We start from the raw sequence: 21,013 nt of genomic DNA, 5'->3' as shown, positions 1-21,013 counted from the left end.
AAATTAAAATTTTAAAGATTTATTTTTCATATATAGATAAATAGATTGGCAGACAGATATGGAGAGAGAGAGAGAGAGAGAGGATGGCGGAAGTGATAAAGCGGGAGATGGATAGGGTTTTGAACACAAGGACATTCTCGGATTGACTATTCGAAAGGTGTTGCGTGCATCTTTGATTCCACCCCATGTTGTTTTTTTCTGCGTTTGTTTTTACCTAGGAACTAAACTATTAGTACTACATTCGATTCTATGAATTTGAGGTTGTTTGTTCTCTTATCTTGTTGGTTTAATTTTACAAACAATTGGTGAATTGTGATGCTGCGAGTGACGGCGAGATTCACTCCTCTTTTCTCCATCTTTACGACGCAATCCCACTGGCCACGGCCAATACACGCAATAACTGCTGCTACTAGTGGCTTCTCCTCCATGAGCATGAGCACAAGCACTTTAGCTCAATCACGAGATAATGACTTTTCGAAAGGAACAAGTGCTATTAAGCTTTCAAGCAAAGCGAGGAGAAAAGCTGCCAATGAATCTCCACAGGGAGTCCTACAACGCAAGCTGAATCAGTGCTCAAAGTCTGGTGATGTTGTTGAAGCTCTTCATCTCTATGATGAGTCACAAAAAATCGGGGTTATGCTCAATATTGATCACTATAACAAATTGCTCTACCTGTGTTCTATGTCACCCAACTTGTCGGATTTAGCTCTGAAAAGGGGGTTTGAGATCTTTCAGCAGATGTTGAATGACCAAGTTGAGCCAAATGAAGCTACATTTACGAATGCTGCTAGGCTTGCTGCTGCAAAGGAAGATCCTGAGATGGCTTTTGAATTGCTGAAGCAAATGAAAAATGTTGGCATTGCACCCAAGCTGAGATCATATGGACCTGCTTTGTATGGATTTTGCAAGATGGGGGATGCTGAGAAGGCTTATGAAGTCGATACAGACATGATTGAATCTGGCGTTACGGCTGAAGAGCCTGAGCTTGCTGCTATTTTGGAAGTCAGTGTCAATGCAAGGAATGAAGACAAGGTCTATGAGATGTTGCATCGTTTGCGAGCTGTGGTGAGACAGGTGTCTGAATCTACTTTAAAAATGATAGAGGATTGGTTTAACTCTGAAAATGCAACTAAAATTGGGAAGGAGAACTGGGATGTTAACAAGGTAAGAGAAGGGATTGTGCGGGGAGGTGGAGGATGGCATGGCCAAGGGTGGCTTGGAAGTGGACAATGGAAGGTGGTGAAGACTCATGTGAACGAGGATGGCCTTTGCCTCTCATGTGGTGAGAAGCTTGTGAGCATTGATATTGATACAAAAGAGACCGAAAACTTTGCTGCCTCATTATCTAAATTGGCTTGCCAAAGAGAAGTTAAGGCAAACTTTAATCATTTTCAGGTAGAACAGTCTTCACTGCTTTGTTTAGAACTTATCAATTATAAATTTATGTTACCTATGACAGGGGTTGTATATTATAGTACCTACACTTTCTTGTCTCTGTCTTCAATTTGGTTATATATAAATGGATTGGTAACGGGATAGTGACTGATAGTCTGATATAGAAATTTAACTTTGCAGAAGTGGCTTGAACAGCATGGCCCGTTTGACGCTGTTGTAGATGGTGCCAACGTCGGCCTTGCCAACGTGCATAATTTTAGCTTTCCGCATGTGAGTGTGAAATTGTTAAATTTATTAGAATATTGCAAAAGCAACTGCTTAACGGTTCTTTGCCTTTGGTTGTAGCTTAATTCTGTTGTTCAACAATTACGTCAAATGAGCCCTTCGAATAGATTGCCACTTATAATTTTGCATGTAAGTCGGGTAACTGGTGGTCCTGCTCAGAATCCAAATAACAGGAGACTTATAGAAAATTGGAAAAATAATGGCGCTCTTTATGCAACACCTCAAGGTTCAAATGATGACTGGTAATGAAGTACTTCCATAATGTTTATGTTAGATTGAGTTTCCTAATTTCAATTTTTTTCTTATTATGTATTTCCAATGAGCCTAATGGTGTTGATTGATCCATGTTGCCGACTCCAACTTTTCAATCGTTGATAGGAATATATATTCTTCAATATATCTGTATCTGTATCTATCCAACAACTCAGTTGTACTAAAATGTTGTTTTGTTTATCACAGGTACTGGTTATATGCTGCTGTTAGTTGTAAATGCTTACTGTTGACAAATGACGAGATGAGGGACCATTTGTTCCAATTACTAGGTTCTGGATTTTTTCCGAGATGGAAAGAAAAGCACCAGGTATTCTAAGCTATCAGTGAAGTTCCCATACACTATACAGTATAACCCCCTATCAAGATGCCTTAGTTATAAGGCTATTCTGAATACTGCTAGTCTTCTATATCCATGAATATTGGCTACCCAAGGCCACAGCGAGATCTCAAAAACCACATCATAGAGGATTTTTTTTTTTATTACAAATGGACCGTTGCATGTTGTGCCCAACTTAATTATCAAAAGTCTTATGCAACCATGTATTCGTAACCATAATCCTGGGTAATCTAATATGGAAGAATTAGGAGGCTTGATCTAGAATAAGCTTATGAATCCTACTATTAAGATCCTCACAAAAATCTTGTATAGATAATACATATTATCATGCTTCTGACTCATTTTCCTAACCATAAATTCTACTGACACTAAGTTCGCCAAAGTTTGTTATGTCTTCATGTTAGAATCACAGGCCATTGCAGTTGTCAAGAACTTTAGCCTCCCTGCTGCTGAATTACTAATGTGCCATTTGTCGTTTACTAATGACTTTGGTATTTGGGGTTTTGATGCCAATAGTGAAAGGATTGATGATGCCTTTTGGGGTTTGCAGGTTCGAGTATCAGCCTCAGCTCGTGGAGCTTCCCTAATTTTGCCTCCCCGTTATTCAATAGTTATTCAGGTGAGATGATAACCCAACTGCTTTTCTTGTTCAATTGAATATAAAATAGCATGTTTCCACCAAGCAAATGATATGTCGATAACCCAATTCTTTTAGTTTAGCTTTGAAATAGAAGTCACACCTGCGTACTCAATGGATTGGGCTCAAATTTTTGTCCCATTCTGAGGGGTATGGGGGTTGTCTACTTCCGCTTGCACGCTAAATATTTCCATGGAAGATAAATAAGCTGTTGGGTAATATAATTGCAGGAATCAGAAAACGGTAGTTGGCATGTGCCAAGTGTAACTAGTGATGATCATGAGATCCCAAGGAAATGGTTGTGCGCCACTAGATCCGGAAAGAAAACATTACATAATCTATGGACATCTAACTCCATGTCTGATGGCACTTGATGAAAGGAAGGGAGTGTTTTTATCTTCTTGGTTTGTTTTCAGTAGTTATCCAAGATTTTTCTCATCTTGAATTGCAATTGCGTGCAGCTGTGATGAATTCAAGGCATAGGACAAGGTGCTGCTACCATTTTCTTCTCCTTTTTGAGTAATTTTTTTTTATTCTCCTTTAACACCAGCCTCCCCCACCCAAAAAAAAAAAAATGCGCTTCTTCTTCCTTTTGGAACATCTCTAGATTTTCTTTAATAGCTGATATGAGCTGCTAATGTTCAGAATGAAAAGGTTGATTATTTTGACACTTGTGGCAAGTTAAAAGCAGTATAGATCAGAGGGCTTGGGGTAGTAATCTTATCGGTGAACCTAATTTGTCTCATATTTTTTATTGAAGAGCCTAGGGTAGGTGGCATTAAGTCTGTTTAGGGACTGATTGATTGCTGGATTGAAACCCAGTGAATCCACTTCACCACCACTTCAGTTTCTACGTTCTTAGACCTCCTTTGAACTAAAAAAGAAGGTAATAACATTGTTATGCTGCCATACCATTCCTGAAAATATGCAGGTAGAGTGAGTGTTAGTGGTTATGATTATTCGGGCCATTGAGCTCACCAAATAAATGTATACACTGATTCTATACAAAATATTTTGCCATTTCAAATTATGATCTACGCTGTCAATATGATCAACATCTTCTCATGTGCTGGTTGCATCGTTGGAACGACTTAGTCGTCTATAGCTACAAAGCACAGAACAGCAAAATGATGCGGTCTCTGAAGTGTGAAATTCTCCACGATTATATTTAGAAGGGCATGATGCCCTTTGATCATTAAAAAATTGTGCAAGTCTTCTCTCCACATATGTACTAGTCGCATCTTTAGACCCACTTGGTCAAGCACAGAAATATGCACCCTTTGAACTTTGAAGTGTGAAATAGAAATACTCCATGATTATATCTTGCAGACAAGCTAGATTGAAGCAGAGGAATAGCTTGATATCAAGCTCAATGCTAAGGCATTGACTGTATAGCCAAAGGGGAAAAAAAAGGAAAAAGATATTGTCCTGATACATTGTTTGGCATGCGAAAGATAGTCTTCCGTAGACTTATTACTTGGATATCAATCAACCATGCTTCATAGGTTATATGTGAACCTTCGTTTACATGAAAAGAAACTCATTCCCAAGAGTTTAACTGAATGAAAAACATCACATTTGTAGTTGGTGGTAGTAAGTAAAGCATTTTAAGTGACGGAGTATTTTTAGCCAGTGTTTTAAAACTCGGCTTGGACTGGTCGGGTCGACCCGAGACTCGGTGACCCGGTGGGTTCCCCGGTCTAACTTCTGCAGTCAACTCGGATTGGACCGGTTGACCCTGCCGAAACCCGGTGATCCGGTTGACCCAGGTTAGACCGGTTATTCTTTTTTTTTTTTGGTAAATTTTTTTGTTATTGATAAGAACTTTTGAATTAAATCATATTCATATTTTATGATGAATATGATTAAAAGTAAGGTGAAAATAATAAGATATTTTAGATTAGTGCAGTTCGTTTATATAATTTAGTTGCATCTTATAATGATCTCATGAAGTTAAGTGGTGATAAACACTGATGGTCTTATGATCTTATCTCAACAGTGGACATTTTTTTTTTAGTGTATATTTTATGCATACTATTTGTTATTATGATAATGGTGACACTTTTTTCTTAGTGTATATTTCATGCATACTATTTGTTATCGTGATTTAATTTATCCGTATCATGTCAAGCACAAAAGGTGCATTTAACTTATATTGCAATTTTAATCCAATATTAGGATATGGTCTAGAACTAGAAGCTTAGAAGTATATAATATTTACTATCATTGAAAATTACTTTATTTTTTGAAGCTCATTGATAATTTTTTTATGTGAATTTTTATTAATATAAGTAATATTTATATATTTTTAATATGTGAACAGTAAATCCGGTTCAACCTGATTGAACCAGTGACTCAATACCTTGACCGGTTCGATGAACGATTCGAGTTTTAAAACAGTTTTTAGCACATAAATTCAGAGCCAAAATATAAAGATAAGGGTAGAATAAAAAGATCCGCAATATAGAGGGATGCGGTTATGCCTTGGACACACTATTGTGGATAACAAGGATTAAAAAAAAAACATCTGCACCCCGAAAAAGGGTAACAGGGAATATGATATATGGTTACAGGCTATGGTTTATTCACATTAACACGGAATATGATATAATATTATGATACGTTAATTATAAAAAATATTAAATTTTGACACGTTAGAACATATTTTGATATTAAATAATATTTTTAATTTATATAGTGTATAATATATTTAATTTTTATAATTTTAAAAAAATGAAGCCAAATTATAATATCTATTAATTTTACAAAGAAATATAAAATATCATAAATATTTATATTAAACTCAATAAAAGGATAATCGTAATCCAACAAATATAATAATTAAAATTAAAAATGCAACACAATGCAACTTTTAAATTCTTTTTTGAGTCTTTGAAACGTGTGTTAGAGTGTCGAGAAGTATCGAACATGACACGTCAAATTTTTTAATGTGTCAGTGCATCACAATTTACAAAAAAAAACATTATTAACTGACGTAATTTGCCGTGTGATATAAGAGTTTGCATACCTCAATGCAGAAATCAACTTTGAAATTAGACTTGTGATTAAAATAATATTTGAGTTTTAGGCACTGTTTGAATATTATTTTTAAAAACAGTTTTTTAATCTTCAAAATAATAAAAAATTCGTTTGACAATGTTTGATTTGTGAAAAAAATTAAAAATTATAACTATTTTTTTTTAAAATTAAATTTAGAGAACATGTTTAAGTTGTTTTTGTTTTAACTTTTAGATATTTGAATTCCATCCGACATAAAAAGTACAAATTCTAATAGAAAATAATTAAAATTTTCTTTGCTAACACACGGTGCCAAAGAAGTTATTTTAGCAACATAAGCACACCGGGTGCATCACAAATTGATCTTAATTTCTGAACATCGAGCATCTAGTGGAATAATTCTTGGCAACTAAACCTAGTCCTAGCTTAGTTACTAATTGGAATTAACAGAACTATCGTTTGCAGATCTCACAAGTTGAATTCTATATATGGAAAAACAAGGTACCTAAGGATACGCCACTCTTCCCGGTATTTTCCAGATCAAATAGCATGACTTTCGATGTCATGTTTTTATAACCCATGGAACATTTAAATTAGTCACCTTGAAACTGAAATTATTTTGGTTTTGACCTCCACTTTTGGGTCCAAAACCATACTAAAGAAACTTTATTTTAAACTCGGATTGGAAGAGTTTACTAAACAGAAAATAATGATATACCCAAGTTTGTTATTATGTTTGGTTCAGTTTTAAGTTTTTAATTGAGCTGGGGTTATGCAATTTGGAAGGGTATCCAAACTAATGAAGATAATGATTTTTGTAAACTGAGTCATGATGCATGTAGAGGTAAGGAAATTAGAAATTAAACAATTGCTCGATGCTAACATGTTAGCTTATTTTGTAGCTTAATGGCCCTATTTTATTAAACAACAGTTGGCTGATAAGGTTTCCTATTAGTATTAGTTATTAGCTTATGACCATCAATTGAGACAAAACATGTGCTGCTGAAATGGCAGTCTTAGGTAAAATCTCACCTTCACTCAAAAAAGTACATCTTCTACAAAACTTCTTTGATTAGCTAGCGTGTCTGATCTGAACGTAACTTTTTCGATAATTCAACAGTGTTTGTGCAGTTTGTGCTGCTTTGAAAGTGGCAATTTTTAGCTCTGTTCAAAATAGTAACCGAGCTCCTAAAGATAACTAGCCACTTCTTTTTTATTCAACTTGTGGCCCATACCAAAAGAGGACAAAAGAATCACGTGGAGCACTCCTTTTATTGATAATATAAATTAAGGTTGTACATAAATATACAAATAAGAGCGTATTGTCTTTAATTTAATTTGAAGATGTTATAATTTTAGCTCATTAAAAGAGTTTTTTTTCCAAAATAATTAGTAATGGGTTTGTTGGTGTATACAAATTTATAAAGACATAATCATAATTAACCAAACCTTTTTTTGTGTGGAAAGTTTTCTGCATTTAACAAGACAGAGGAGTCAAAAAGTCAAGATTTTCCTCTAGAAGGCTTTAATTTGCTGACATCTTTTCTATGATATAGCCCGAATTAACCTATATGTGACATAAATTCCTTAAAAATATAAACATCCGCGAATTTTATGTTTAACTCAATTTAAAATTTCACGATCACTAATGTTTTTCAGAGAATGGCCGGTGCTATTTGTGGCCCAAAGGTATTCATGTCCTCCACTCCTCACTCTTCACTTTATTTTATGATTGTTTCCTTGACATTCTACCCCACCAAACACCACCTCTGTCCCTCTCTCTCTACTACTCACATGGAGGAATCATTCATTAGCTTCCAGACATTTCTAATAAATAACGCCAATGACAGCTAAGATTGCAATAAAAGGACCTGATTGGATATGCATTGATACGTAGCATATATATAACCATATTCCTTTTTATCTTTCAAACGAAACATACACTATATAGTTATCGGACCTTATTCAAAGTAAATCGTGACTTATTAAAAATAAATATATCACTATTTGCTTAATTTGAAGGAGCTTTTTTCATTAATAATAATAGAATTTATTGTATGTTTCTCGTATTATAAAAAATAAATTTATCTCTTATACACATATAAGTGTGGAGTATATTTTCTTTTTATTTCTTTTCTCCTAATATAGACTTTATATACTTTTATATATATATATATATATAGGCAGGATCAGAGTCGTTGATCTTTTTAGATCTAATGGCTCTCACATGAGGTGTCAAACTTCAAATTTGACACTGGTATCAAATGATCCTACCTCATATATATATATATATATATATATATATATATATAGTCATAACATGAGAAACATTAAAATTATAATAATAATAACACAACTGCAAAACTAACTATCAAGTTCGTGAACTTATTTAATAAGACTTAACACTGTACTTGACAATTTCTACTAATATATATATAGCTCACCTCAGAAGCCTTTTGTGCTATCTTTCTAATTCTAAACATTTCCTTATCTTATCCTCTCTTCCATCTTTGAGGCTCTCCTAGAAACTTCTGAAGATGGCTGGCATAGCATTCGGACGCTTTGATGATTCTTTCAGTTTGGGCTCCATCAAGGCCTATATTGCTGAGTTCATCTCAACATTGATCTTTGTTTTTGCTGGTGTTGGTTCAGCCATAGCCTATGGTTGGTTTATTATGCTTTTTACTAGAATTAAACCTAAGACTTCTATCTTTACCTTGCCCCTTCTTTATCACTAGTGTGACACTCAAGTAATATAATATTTTTTGTTCTTATAACAAAGTTTTTCTGAATTATGGACATGCAGAAGTTTGTATTTAAACCAAACACATAAAAACTTTGTGCTTTTTTAGTTTCAACATGACTCTGACTTCTTTTCTTCTTCGTTTGCAGCTAAGTTGACATCAGATGCAGCTCTTGATCCTGCTGGTTTGGTAGCAGTTGCTGTTTGCCATGGATTTGCTCTCTTTGTTGCAGTTTCTGTTGGTGCCAACATTTCTGGTGGCCATGTTAACCCAGCTGTGACCTTCGGGTTGGCTATTGGGGGCCAGATCACTATCCTCACTGGTATCTTCTACTGGATTGCACAGCTTCTTGGCTCCATAGTGGCATGCTTGCTCCTCAAGTTTGTCACAGGAGCTTTGGTAAGTTCAAACTGAACCCCCTCCATATGATTCAATCATTTTCTGGGACATGCATGGCAAAATTGTCATTCTTGCACCAGAAGCCTTCATGCATAAACCGAGTCATATCTGCCTTTTTTTTCTATTCATCATAATAATTGAGGGTACATTGGGTATTATTCTGTTTCAATACAGTTTCCTGATTTATGAACCTTTCCAAGTTTTTCAACTGGTTTATAAGTTAAGTACATAGATCAAATCTTCTACCTACCTACCTGAACAGCATTGACTGAATTATTTATTAGCTAAAATCTAAAGAGTTTTCCAGATCAACTATATAAGACAAAAAATAGAAAAAAGTTGATAATTACAACTTGGCTAATGGCTATCCCATAAATAAAAAAGAACTACCCTTTATTTTGTATTCCAAATTCTAAGAATAAAAGAAAAGTCTTGACTCTTATCTTTATTTTTAAATGAGTGGTTGTTATTTGTTTTCAGACAATTCCTATCCATGGTGTTGCTGCTGGAGTTGGAGTTGGTCAAGGTGTTGTTACTGAAATTATAATCACATTTGGGTTGGTGTACACTGTGTATGCCACAGCAGCTGACCCCAAGAAAGGATCATTGGGAACAATAGCACCAATTGCCATTGGTTTCATTGTTGGTGCAAACATCTTAGCTGCAGGACCATTCTCTGGTGGATCAATGAACCCTGCACGCTCCTTTGGCCCTGCAGTTGTTAGTGGTGACTTCCATGACAACTGGATCTACTGGGTTGGACCTCTTATCGGTGGTGGTTTGGCTGGTCTTATCTATGGCTATGTCTTCATGCCCTCTCAGCATGCACCTTTGCCTAGTGATTATTGATTTTATTGATATTATTGCCTATATGTACCAGTTATTGTTTCTCTGTAATAAAGGAGGAAAAGCAACTCTTGCTTTTCTTTCTTTTCTTCTCCCATTTATCTTTTTTTGTCTTGCTTTAGATGTAAAGCGTTGGGGAGTCATTGTTGTCCTGTAAGAATTCAAGAGGTTGGTGATGTGCAGTGCAATGCAGCAGTAGTGGTTTTTTTTCTTTTTTTAAAAAAATTGTCTTTTTAAGTTTTTTTTTTCTGGCTTACGTTTTAATTTGGATACTAGCTAGGAGGATTAGTGTGCCATTGACATCTATCAATTGAGCAGAAGTTGACATCCTTAGAACACTTAGAGAAAATTGCTGCGTTAAATTAGGAAAATTAAAGTGGGCAAGCGTAAAGCATGCACACAAAAAAAACCATAAAACATTTGATTCTATTGGAATTATCAATAGGCATAATTGTTCGGTGAATCAGGATCACTAGAAATTTGTTGAGCGTTTGGTATAAGTAATTTTTTTGGAAAACTGATATTCACAATTCTATTTACTTATATTTGATATAAGAATTGTTAAAAAAAAATTCGGAAAAAAAAAAATCAGATTTCATGAAAAAAAAAATTGAAGCTTTTTGAGTCAAAATGTTATCCAAAAATATCACATGAGAAAATTTCATAGCTTTTTTATAATATTTCTGGTAATATTTTGCCCCACTAAACAATTTTTTATTAATATTTTCGAGAAATTTATTTTTCCAACATATTTATGGAAATCATAATTCTCAAACATAAATAAGTTTCTCTTCTACTAAATATTCTCTTAGACTTTTACCATGTAGGGTAATAATAGTAGGGAAAATGCAAAAAAAAAATAGCTGGATAATACAACAGAAAAGATTTAGAAACGGAAATAATTAAGTTGGAACATGACTACGTAGATAGAGTGTGGAGAAACGAAAAAACTAGAAACTTAATTGATATGTTTAGTGAATATGTATTTGTTTATAATTACAAAGTGCTATGGATGGACATGCAATGAAATACCTTCACGTTTTATCAGATATGTTAGTGCGGGCCAGCAAGTGAGAATTATTAACCTTAAAAAGTTAGAATGGTACGAGTCCAGGCAAAACAATACAAGCCAAGAAAAACAAATATACGGTCACATCCAGTGAAAACATTTTAGGTAGAGAGGAGACATGCGTTATGCGTACCCGGGGACCCCTTTGCCAGATTTGAAGATAGATTGCAAAAAGTTGGGTGACTTAAAGATTCCTTCCCCTCGTTAAAATCTGCAGTAGCCGGTGGGTGTCCAAAGTCCTCATGCTGTACAAGAATTTCTAGCTGAAAGGACACAAGAAGTTGCGAAGTTTATCTATTAGGATTGAAGAATGGAACAGTGATCAAAATATCACTGTTCACTAATTTTTTTATTCAAATGTCACGTAAATAATGTTATTTTTCAATATATCATGCGGGTAAGTTCACCTCAGTGCCCAACAAATTTGATTTGCTGATGTGGTGTGTTTCTGGTGACCATCTAATTTACTACAGGGTGTAGCAAATTAGATAATAATTAATACCTCTCTACTCTAACAAAAGCAAAATGCGTGACAGTGTGATAGAAGTTAGCTAAAAATGATAGTGAACTAAGTAAAAATAATGTGACACACATAAATTCGCTACACTAAGTGCGAACTATGTGCTCTTAGCACTCTGCCTCCTAATAATAGTCTGACACACACACCTAACTTTTCTCTCTCCAGCGCTATTTGACTGTTTGAACTTTATAGGTCCTTTATAAGTTAAAGCAAATATTTTTATAGGCACATAGTTCGCTATTTAGTATAGTGAATTTGTGTGTGTCAGACACATGTTTTAATAGCTATTTTTACTTAGTTCGCTATTATTCCTAGCGAACTTCTATAATACTGTCACGTGTTCTATTTTTGTCAGAGCAGAAGGGTATTAATTATCACCTAGTTCGCTACACTTAGTAGCGAAGCCACCAAAAACACGTCACATCAGCAAATTGAGTTCTCTGCCTACTGTAGCAAACTCGAACACGTGGCATTTTGACAAATATTACTGTTTGAGTGGCATACTAGTAAAAAAGTGACCAATGTGTGATACATTGATCACTGTTCCATTGAAGAATCATATAAGGAAAAATGTTTTGTGATTTTCAATGATACAACTTCTATCATTTTACTTCTTATAAAGATGTGAGACGTATACCTTTATTTTTTTTCACTCTCTCTTCTATATAATATATCTCTTTCTCTAACTTAAAATGACACAATTTTATATCACACATTTTTCCCATCATATAATCCAAGAGGGGTTTGATAATTTTCGTGTCACCATTGTATAAAACTAAAATTTGTTAAAATTTTGTTTTGGCGGGTTTTTTTTTTTCTTACAATGATGAAAATTAAACACATAATCTAACATAAATTACCGAAACTTATAATCACCATATCAATACTATTGACTTTTTTGGCGGTTAAAAAAATAGTAAGGGAAGGAAGGGAAAAAAATTAAAGGATATTCTCTTTTCTTGTTTGGGAGTTAAAAAAATAGTAAGGAAAAAAATATAGGGTTAATTAGATATTTTTACCAATTTTATCCCATTTTAAAAATTAATATATTTTATAAATTAAATTAAATTTAAAATTTTTTAAAAAATTACTTATGTACTTTTCACAATACTAAAAAAGATCATCTTTTCGACGAAAGTTTTATGTTGCAAACAATGAAAATCTCATCACAAATTTATTTTTTCTTTGGAATACTTTTCGTCGAAATGCGACGAAATTTTTTCTCCGATGAAAATTTTTTAAAAAATAAATTTTCTATTGAAATTTTGTTTTCGTCAAAAGTTTTGACGAAAATGATTTCCTCCATCAAATATTTTAAATGAAAAAAGAAATCCATAAAAAATTTTGACATAATATTTTTCATTCAAAATTTTGATGGAAATGTGTTCTGACAAAAATTTCGAAGAAAATTGTTTTGTCAAAAAATTTGAGGGAAATTTTTCATTCGAAACTTTCGATGAAATTTAGATTCTATAAAGAATTTTGACAGAATATTTTATTCGTCAAAAATGTTTAAGGGAAATATTTTCTGTCGAAATTCTTTGACAAAAATGTGTTCCGTTGAAAATTTTGATGAAAATATTTTTCATCAAAAAACTTGACGAAAATATTTTTTGTTGAAAATTTTCTATGCAAATGTGTTTTGTTAAAAATTTCAATGGAATTTAAATTATGTAAATAATTTTGATGAAATTTTTTTCCATCAAAAATTTCAATGGAAATGTGTTTCGTTGAAAATTTTGATGGAAATATTTTTCGTTAAAATTTTTGATGAATATATTTTTTTGTGAAATATTTTGAAGGAAATGTTTGTTAGGAATGTGGCTTCCATACTCAAGAGGGGGTGGATTGAGTATTATAAAATTTTCGCAAAAGTCCTCTTCTAGTTTCAAAACAATCATTTCAAGCAAACTTTGATATGTGAAAAGCTAATCAATACTTTCAAACAATCCATAATATATAATATATCACAATTATAGAACTTATTCTAGCACATTCAAGATATCAAAGAAGAAATTAAAGTGCTAGAAATAAAGAGTTTAGAGTTTAGAGAATTGCAAACACAATATATCCTGGTTCGGTCACCACCACTTGTGACCTTGTTTTTTTTTCCCTTCCGGAAAGAATGAAATGCATAGGGGACCATCCTTTTGTTGTGTTGCGGCATGCTCCTCAGATTTACGGATTCGCAGGGGGCCTCAGGCCCTACTTAGTTGACTGACAATGACAAAGGCTTGCGAAACTAAGTAGGGCCTTTTGAATTGAATCTTAAGTAGTCTATCAGTGGTGCAAAGCGGCTTTGTGCCCCTTTTCAGTAGGGGAGCGAAAGGTTAGACCGTCCAGACTGAAGTCGCTCGATCAACTCTTTCACTAATGGTCAAGCTTCATGGGTGCTTGACAAACCTTTACAATCTACTAAGACTTTGGGTTCTTGGATACCTTACAATCTCCAAGTTTACGGGTACTTCACAACCTTACAATTCACTCCAAATTTACTTAGGTGTTTGGCTACCTCTAAAACAATGGGTCTCACAACCCTTTCAACTCAAGAATACAAGGAGAAAAATATTTAGAAATGAATATACACTCTCAAAGTGTGGATATACAACTTGAAGCACTATGGGTATATGGATTTTCAAGATATGAGCTCAAATATGTTTGATCTTTGAAGATATGAAAGAGTACGCAAATGATAGTGTAGAAGCTCTCAAATCATCCTTAAGATGTGTAGGAATAATGATCTTTTCGTTTTAGGATCATAAGGAATGTATTTATAGTGATTTTTAGCAAAACTAGTCGTTATAGGCTTTCTGTCCCAGTGGAAATCGATTCAGAGAGTGGGAATCGATTCCTGATCACAAGGAATCGATTCCCAACCTGTTGGAAAGGTTGGAAATACGACAGCAATAACATTGTTTTGTATTTTGCACATAACTTGAGCTATTCTTGTCGAATTGATATGATCTTGGTCTCTTTGGAAATATAAAAGAAAGATCTACAACTTTTATGAAGAACACAAGATCTAAATCCATTATATTGGATACAAAAAATTGTATTGAAGGCAGCAACAAAATTATTCAGCAAATTCTAAGTTCAAATGTGTTCTAACTTACTTCCAACCACTTTTTATGAAAGATCTTAACTTGATAAATATGTTTTGAAGTTATAAAATATGTCAAGGATCTTTTCTTGGATTTTTCAAATTTCTTTCATGTATATAAAGTTTTGATTATGCAATTCGAAAAACACGTTTACTTTGAGCTCATGCAATGTAATCTACCATATACCCTCACATACATTCTAAGTCTTAAAGATATATTCTAAATATAATTTTAGACTTAGCTTCATGTCTTGTGTCTTGAATTTTTACTTGAGCTTGATGTTTTGACTTGTTGGATATGAAAATACTTGACACTTTGTTGGTTTTGATCATTTTTCATCATGGTTATGATATTGAGCATCTCTTAGATGTTGTACATGGTTTGTTGTCTTTGATCTTAGTGTTGCTCTTCTATTTATTCCTTGTTGCTTTTGATCTAATGATCTTGCCACTTTGATATGGCATTACTCTTCTTGTGTGGCTACATCATACATCTTCAATATCCATATATGCTAGATACTTTTTGCTCTTTATCAATGCTCTTCTCTTCTTCTTTTTTTCCCATTTTGTTATCACCAAAACATACCTTGTATCTACAATGTTTTGACGAAATTTACATTCCGTAAATAATTTTGATAAAAAAAAAAATTACGTCAAATTTTTTTACAGAAACATTTTTAGTTTCAAATTTTGATAGCAATATTTTTCATCGAAATTTTTTGCGAAAAATTTTGAAGGAAATATTTTTCGTAAGAAATTTTGATGTAATTTTTTTACGTCCAAACTTTTCAATGGAAATGTGTTTCGTCAAAATTTTGGACGAAAATATTTTCGTTGAAAGTTTTGACGAAATTTAGATTCTATCAATAATTTTGACTCGATTTTTTTTCCGTAAAAAATTTATGTCAGTGATAATGACAAAATCTGGTTCTGTCTCTAATTTCGTTGACGATTTTCATAAAAAATTTCCTCACTATTTTTGACGAAATTATTTTTGTCGATAAATTTTGTCGATATTTGAGACTTTTCTAATAATGTCACATTTAAAAATGATTTACATTTATGTAGTTTTCACATTTTAATGCTAAGACTTTGATTGGATGTTGGTTTTAGGAGAGAAAGGAAAGGGAGAGTTTTAGTAAGCTCTTCCCTTGTTTGTGAGTTTAAAAAAATGAAGGGAAGAAATTGGAGATTTTTACTAAACTCTCCAAAACCCTTGTTTTTCTTAAAATTAAAGTTTCTCCAATTTAGAGGATTTAAGGGGGAAATATTAAAAATTATTTATCTACCCTTAGCATTAAAATGTGAAAACTACATAAATGTGAATCATTTTTAAATGAGATATTATTAAAAAAGTCTCAAATATCGACATAATTTATCGACGACAAATATTTCGTCAAAAATAGTGAAGAATTTTTTGATGAAAATCATATACGTCAAAAAAATTGCATCAAAACTAAAGACGAAACCAAATTTTGCCATAATCACTAACATAAACATTTTACGGAAAAAAAATTCAGTCAAATTTTTTTATAGAATCTAAATTTCGTCGAAACTTTTAACGAAAATATTTTCCTCTTAAATTTTGACGTTACGCATTTCTATCCAAAAGTTTTGACGTAAAACAATTACGTCAAATTTTTTTACGGAAAACATTTCAATAAAAAATTGTGACTAAAAACATTTTTGTAAAAAATTTTGACGAAATTTTTATTTTGTCAAATTTTTTTAAGAAATCTAAATTTCGTCAAAATATTTCCCTCAACATATTTCACACAAAAGAATTCATCGAAATTTTAGACGAAAAATATTTTCATCAAAATTTTCAACGAAACACATTTCCATCAAAAAATTTTGACTCAAAAAATTTCATCAAATTTTTTTACAAAATTCAAATTTCGCCGAAAGTTTTCACATAAACCTCTTTTGTAAACTTTTTGACAAATTTTTTTTTTTACAAAACACATTTCAATCAAAAAATATTTCTGTCAAGATTTTTGATAAAAAAATATTTTCGTCATGATTTTTGATAAAAAAAATATTTCCATCAAGATTTTTGATAAAAACATATTTCCATCAAAATTTTCAACGGAATTTATTTTTGTCAAAAATGTTTTATAGAAAATATTTTCTCAAAATTTTTGACGGAAAATATTTCGATAAAAAATGTTGACGGAAAAAATATTCTGTCAAAATTCTTTATAAAATCTAAATTTCGTCGAAAGTTTTGATTGAAAAATTTCCCTTAAATTTTTTGACAAACAATTTCCTTCGAAATTTTCATCAATACATTTCCATCAAAATTTTGAACAGAAAACATTCTGTCAAAACTTTTGATGGAATTCTTTTTTCGTTTAAAACATTTTATGGAGGAAATCATTTTCATCAAAACTTTTGATGGAAACTAATTTTTTTTGAAAATTTCGATTGCAAATTTATTTTTGTAAAATATTTCATCGGAGAAAAAATTCCGTCGCTTTTTGACGAAAAGTATTTCGACGAAAAAATAGTTTTGTGATGAAATTTTCGTCGTTTGCAACGTAGAAATTTTATCGAAAAAATGATCTTTTATAGTATTGTAAAAAGGGAAATGTTATATTTATAACTTATTTTCGTTTATAACTTCTTACAATCATACTTAACCGTTGATTTCCGTCAATCAATGGTTAAGGTTTTCGCAAATCAAATTTATTAATTAATTATTAATTCATAATAAATGACAACCGTTGATTGCCGAAATCAACGGTTAAATATGGTTGTAAGAGTGTGTAAACTATTTGGGTTGTAAATATAACCCCTCCCTTGTGAAAATTACATAAATAATTTTGTTAGAAATTTTAAATTTAATTTAATTTGTAAAATATAGTAGTTATATTAATTTTAAAAAAGGTAAAATAATAAAAATATCTCATTAACCCTCCATTTTTTTCCTTACTATTTTTTTAACTTTCAAACAAGAGAGAAGAGTATACTCTTCAATTGTGAAAATTACATAAATAATTTTGTTAGAAATTTTTTCTCCCTCTCCCTTAGATCCTCTTTCTTACCTTCCCCTCTAAACTTCTAAACAAAGCCTAACTAACGAAAGGGGATAGTCATTTTTTATTATTTAATATGAAATAAAGTCTTTTCCATTGTCAATTCAAGAGAAAAAAAATTACTTTTAAATTTTTTGAGAATAATACTTTAAATAATTGAGATTTAATTTTCAAATTTAATCTAATAGCATGAATGATTATGCAGTATGATTATTCATCCTTCTCGTCTCTTCTCCTTCCTACCTCTTATTCAAATATAACGTTAACTTATCTACTAAACAATTAAGTGGACCCCGCTTAAAAAAGAAGGAAAAACGTTAAAATGCAACAAGCTTTACTATATTAGTCATAATATTTTTTTTTGTTTCGTTGAAGTGACTCTAAACGACATAATATAACTCCTAATTACAGGTTTCGAAGATTTTCTTCACGATTTGCAATAAAGCAAAAACAAAAATGCTTCACGAAGACTCTGATTTTCCAGGTTTTTCATATTTCCATTCATGCCCTTTCCACTCTGGTAGTTGTTGGATCACAACCTGCATCAAATTGAATGAAAAACCAATACATAGTTGAACACACTCACAATATAAATAGTTTATTTAACAAAAAAACATAAAATCATTTATTTTCTAATATAATAACTCAAAGACCAGGAGTACTAAAGCTCAAGAGTAACGAATCACGAACCACCCCTGTGGAATCTGGTTTACCAACAGTTGTTTGACATGCTAATCTCCAATTCTTTGGTTTCTGGAAAAAAAGGAAAAACCCACATAGCAAAACTCTTAATTTCCCAGCCACAAGCAGAGTTCATAGACTATTATGCTAGACTAAAATTTTCAATCTGACTATCAAGTTAACATTCTGTCATTTACCCTCTTCAGTTTTTCATTCTCTTTCTCAGTGCGAGGGCTTAGAAGCTCCTTTCCTTCAAGAACCTAAAAGCAATTGCAAAATACAATTAGTAGTTTACAATAAAGTTACTATATACTATACAAATGTAGTGTCTTAATATGAAGCAAAAATAAATAAATATATATATCCATTATTCTTTACTCTGAATTACCCAATAAAGGGTGGTTTTTTTCTTGCTATAGTAATTCAATAAAGGTTATTATAGCTCACCTCCACCATACATGTCGCACAAGTTCCATATCCTCCACAATTTAACAAAGCTCTAGCCTGGAAAAAGAGCAAATTAACATAAGTATATGAACTCAATTATACAATAAAATAGTTGTCACAGAACAACATGCAACTATTCTTTAAAAAAAATTGTTTGTGTTCGTGAAGCTTACATAGGGTCCATAGAGTTCAATATTAGAATCTATCATTATGTCCCTAAGCTTCTGCCCACCACAAGCAGAACGGTAGTGCACATCTGGTGTTCCATCTGGTAGCAACACAGACTAACTCAACACAGAAGAGACACCGAAAAACATTAGAGATTAATTTTAAGATTAAAAATGTACATAAAACCAATATATACATACATGTAACAACATTGTTCTTCAACTTACACTGAAAAATGCGAACCCAACAGAGGGTGGCTCTTCAGGTTCAGTGGTCCCTGAGTCCCTCTCAGGGACTGTGCCAATGGCTCTAACTTTGGTTGTACCAAAGTTGAGACGCTTAGATTGATGGAGGGTTTTGGGTCTGAAGTTATGGGAGGATGGAGAAAGAGAGAACAATGCTTTAGAGGTCATTTGGAATTGTAGGAGCGACATTTGTGATTGTTAAGAAGATAGAAAAGGTTGTTGTTGATGTTGAGTGTATGTAGTGTTGTTTTGCATTGAATTTGAGCTTAGTAGAATGGTTCTGTCATTTGTGGTTGTTCTTGTGATGATCTTATCTGAATTGGTTTGAATAGGAACAACACCTACTAGGACAATAGATTATTATATTTGTATATATATTTATGTTAAGATGGAAAAGAAATAAATTAATAAACGAAGTTGGGCAAGTAGCTCTGTGGGCTATATTGAGCAACGAAGTTCGTTGGGCTAAAAGATAAAGGACAGGCCCGTGAAGTTTTTTTTCTACAAGAAAAAGTACAAATGGCGGCGCTAGAGGAAGGGGTTGAACCTTCGACCTTGTGGTTAACAGCCACACGCTCTAACCAACTGAGCTACTCCAGCTGTGCATGCAGTTTTTTACTTTTTATAATTTAGAAAATAGGTTTCCTAACATAATCCCAATAAAATAAAGGAAAAAAGATTTGTCTTTTTAAATGATATAAATTATGTTATTTCAGTCTCATAAAGAGGTGAAACTCATAGTCATATTTTTTTTGTCCATTCTCTCTCATTATTTATTTATTTATTTCACTTGAAATAACATAACTTTATATCATTTAAAATGACACACATTATCGCTAAAATAAATATGAATAAAATCCAAGTATATTTGAGTATGGTGGTATTAGGACAATAATATAAGAATGTTGCAAGTACTCACAAAATATTAAAATGTAATAGATATTCACTTTGGTACTCCCTCCACAAAAGAGAGTACTAACCATATTATGTCAAAACTTTGTAGCTTTTATTTATGAATTATGAGGTGTATCATTTATCCATAAGTTAGTAATTTTTCTTCATGACTTTATAAATCTTTAGACAGAAATTATAAAATTAATTAAAAAAATAAAAATTCATGAATAAAAATTACAAACACATGGGACAAATCATAAATTTATTGAGATAACATTGAAGTAGATATCATCAACACATCTCCCTGTAAGAGTGCTAGATCAATTATTTCAAACAACTTCGAAATGGATTTGGATCCTCTAATCTGAAAAATCACATGACCATGTCATGGGGGAAATCATAACCATACAAAAGTAGATCAATAGTAATAAAGGAGGAGAGAGAAAATATATTAAAATAGGTAGTTATAAAATCATAACCGTTGATTTATTTTTGTATGGTTGTGATCTTCTCACATGATCATGTCATGTTTTTTTTCATATTAGAGGATCCATTTCCCTTCGAAATTGAATTCAAAATTACGTGCAAACCTTTTTTATATATGTTGGTTTTGGTTTTTCAACCATTTTAATAAAAACTCAATTAGTCAGTTTGAGTACTATCAAATTTATATATAGGGTGACTCTTTTAAAACTATATATATATATATATATATATATATATATATATATATATATATATATTTTCAAATCCCAAATTTAAATCATTTGATTAAAATGAATAAAATTCTTATTACTTAATCGATAATTTTTTATTTTATAGATTGATTTCTACTTGTGAATATATTAATCATATATACTATGAATTAATAGTATGCATAAAAATATCAATAATAGGTAGGATTGTGTTAATACTAT

At 32.0% G+C, this 21,013-nt stretch overlaps 3 protein-coding genes and 1 non-coding gene across 5 annotated transcripts; 2 read left to right on the top strand and 2 right to left on the bottom strand.

Annotated features, from left to right (window-relative positions):
* Positions 1-83: 83 nt before the first annotated feature.
* LOC133317031 (proteinaceous RNase P 1, chloroplastic/mitochondrial-like) lies at positions 84-4,580 on the top strand. The gene is made up of 6 exons (XM_061518824.1): positions 84-1,395; positions 1,576-1,665; positions 1,741-1,922; positions 2,140-2,260; positions 2,841-2,909; positions 3,158-4,580. Exons 1-6 carry the CDS (start codon positions 316-318, stop codon positions 3,299-3,301), a joined length of 1,686 nt encoding a protein of 561 aa, XP_061374808.1. The 5' UTR covers positions 84-315; the 3' UTR covers positions 3,302-4,580.
* A 3,839-nt stretch (positions 4,581-8,419) lies between these two features.
* On the top strand, positions 8,420-10,110 carry LOC133317033 (aquaporin TIP2-1-like). 2 transcript variants are annotated; one of them, XM_061518827.1, is made up of 3 exons: positions 8,420-8,609; positions 8,853-9,088; positions 9,569-10,110. In XM_061518827.1, exons 1-3 carry the CDS (start codon positions 8,483-8,485, stop codon positions 9,935-9,937), a joined length of 732 nt encoding a protein of 243 aa, XP_061374811.1. In that variant the 5' UTR covers positions 8,420-8,482; the 3' UTR covers positions 9,938-10,110. The 2 variants fall into 2 exon arrangements, with proteins under 2 accessions (XP_061374811.1, XP_061374812.1); XM_061518828.1 differs by having other exon boundaries at positions 8,838-9,088.
* Positions 10,111-17,978: 7,868 nt separating this feature from the next.
* Positions 17,979-19,532, bottom strand: LOC133317034 (photosynthetic NDH subunit of subcomplex B 3, chloroplastic). The gene is made up of 6 exons (XM_061518829.1): positions 19,185-19,532; positions 18,963-19,073; positions 18,790-18,846; positions 18,540-18,602; positions 18,352-18,414; positions 17,979-18,200 (listed from the first exon to the last, which is right to left on the bottom strand). Exons 1-6 carry the CDS (start codon positions 19,389-19,391, stop codon positions 18,123-18,125), a joined length of 579 nt encoding a protein of 192 aa, XP_061374813.1. The 5' UTR covers positions 19,392-19,532; the 3' UTR covers positions 17,979-18,122.
* Positions 19,533-19,728: 196 nt separating this feature from the next.
* Positions 19,729-19,802, bottom strand: TRNAN-GUU (transfer RNA asparagine (anticodon GUU)). Its single transcript has one exon. It is a non-coding gene; the product is annotated as a tRNA-Asn (tRNA).
* Positions 19,803-21,013: the final 1,211 nt, after the last annotated feature.

The sequence above is a fragment of the Gastrolobium bilobum genome, unplaced genomic scaffold (genome assembly GCF_033153095.1).
Source record: "Gastrolobium bilobum isolate Gb01-03AN ecotype WA unplaced genomic scaffold, APGP_CSIRO_Gbil_v1 utg98293, whole genome shotgun sequence".
Lineage (NCBI taxonomy): Eukaryota > Viridiplantae > Streptophyta > Magnoliopsida > Fabales > Fabaceae > Gastrolobium > Gastrolobium bilobum.
Note: the sequence above shows the minus strand (reverse complement) of the source record. Positions and strands in the feature narration are given on the sequence as shown.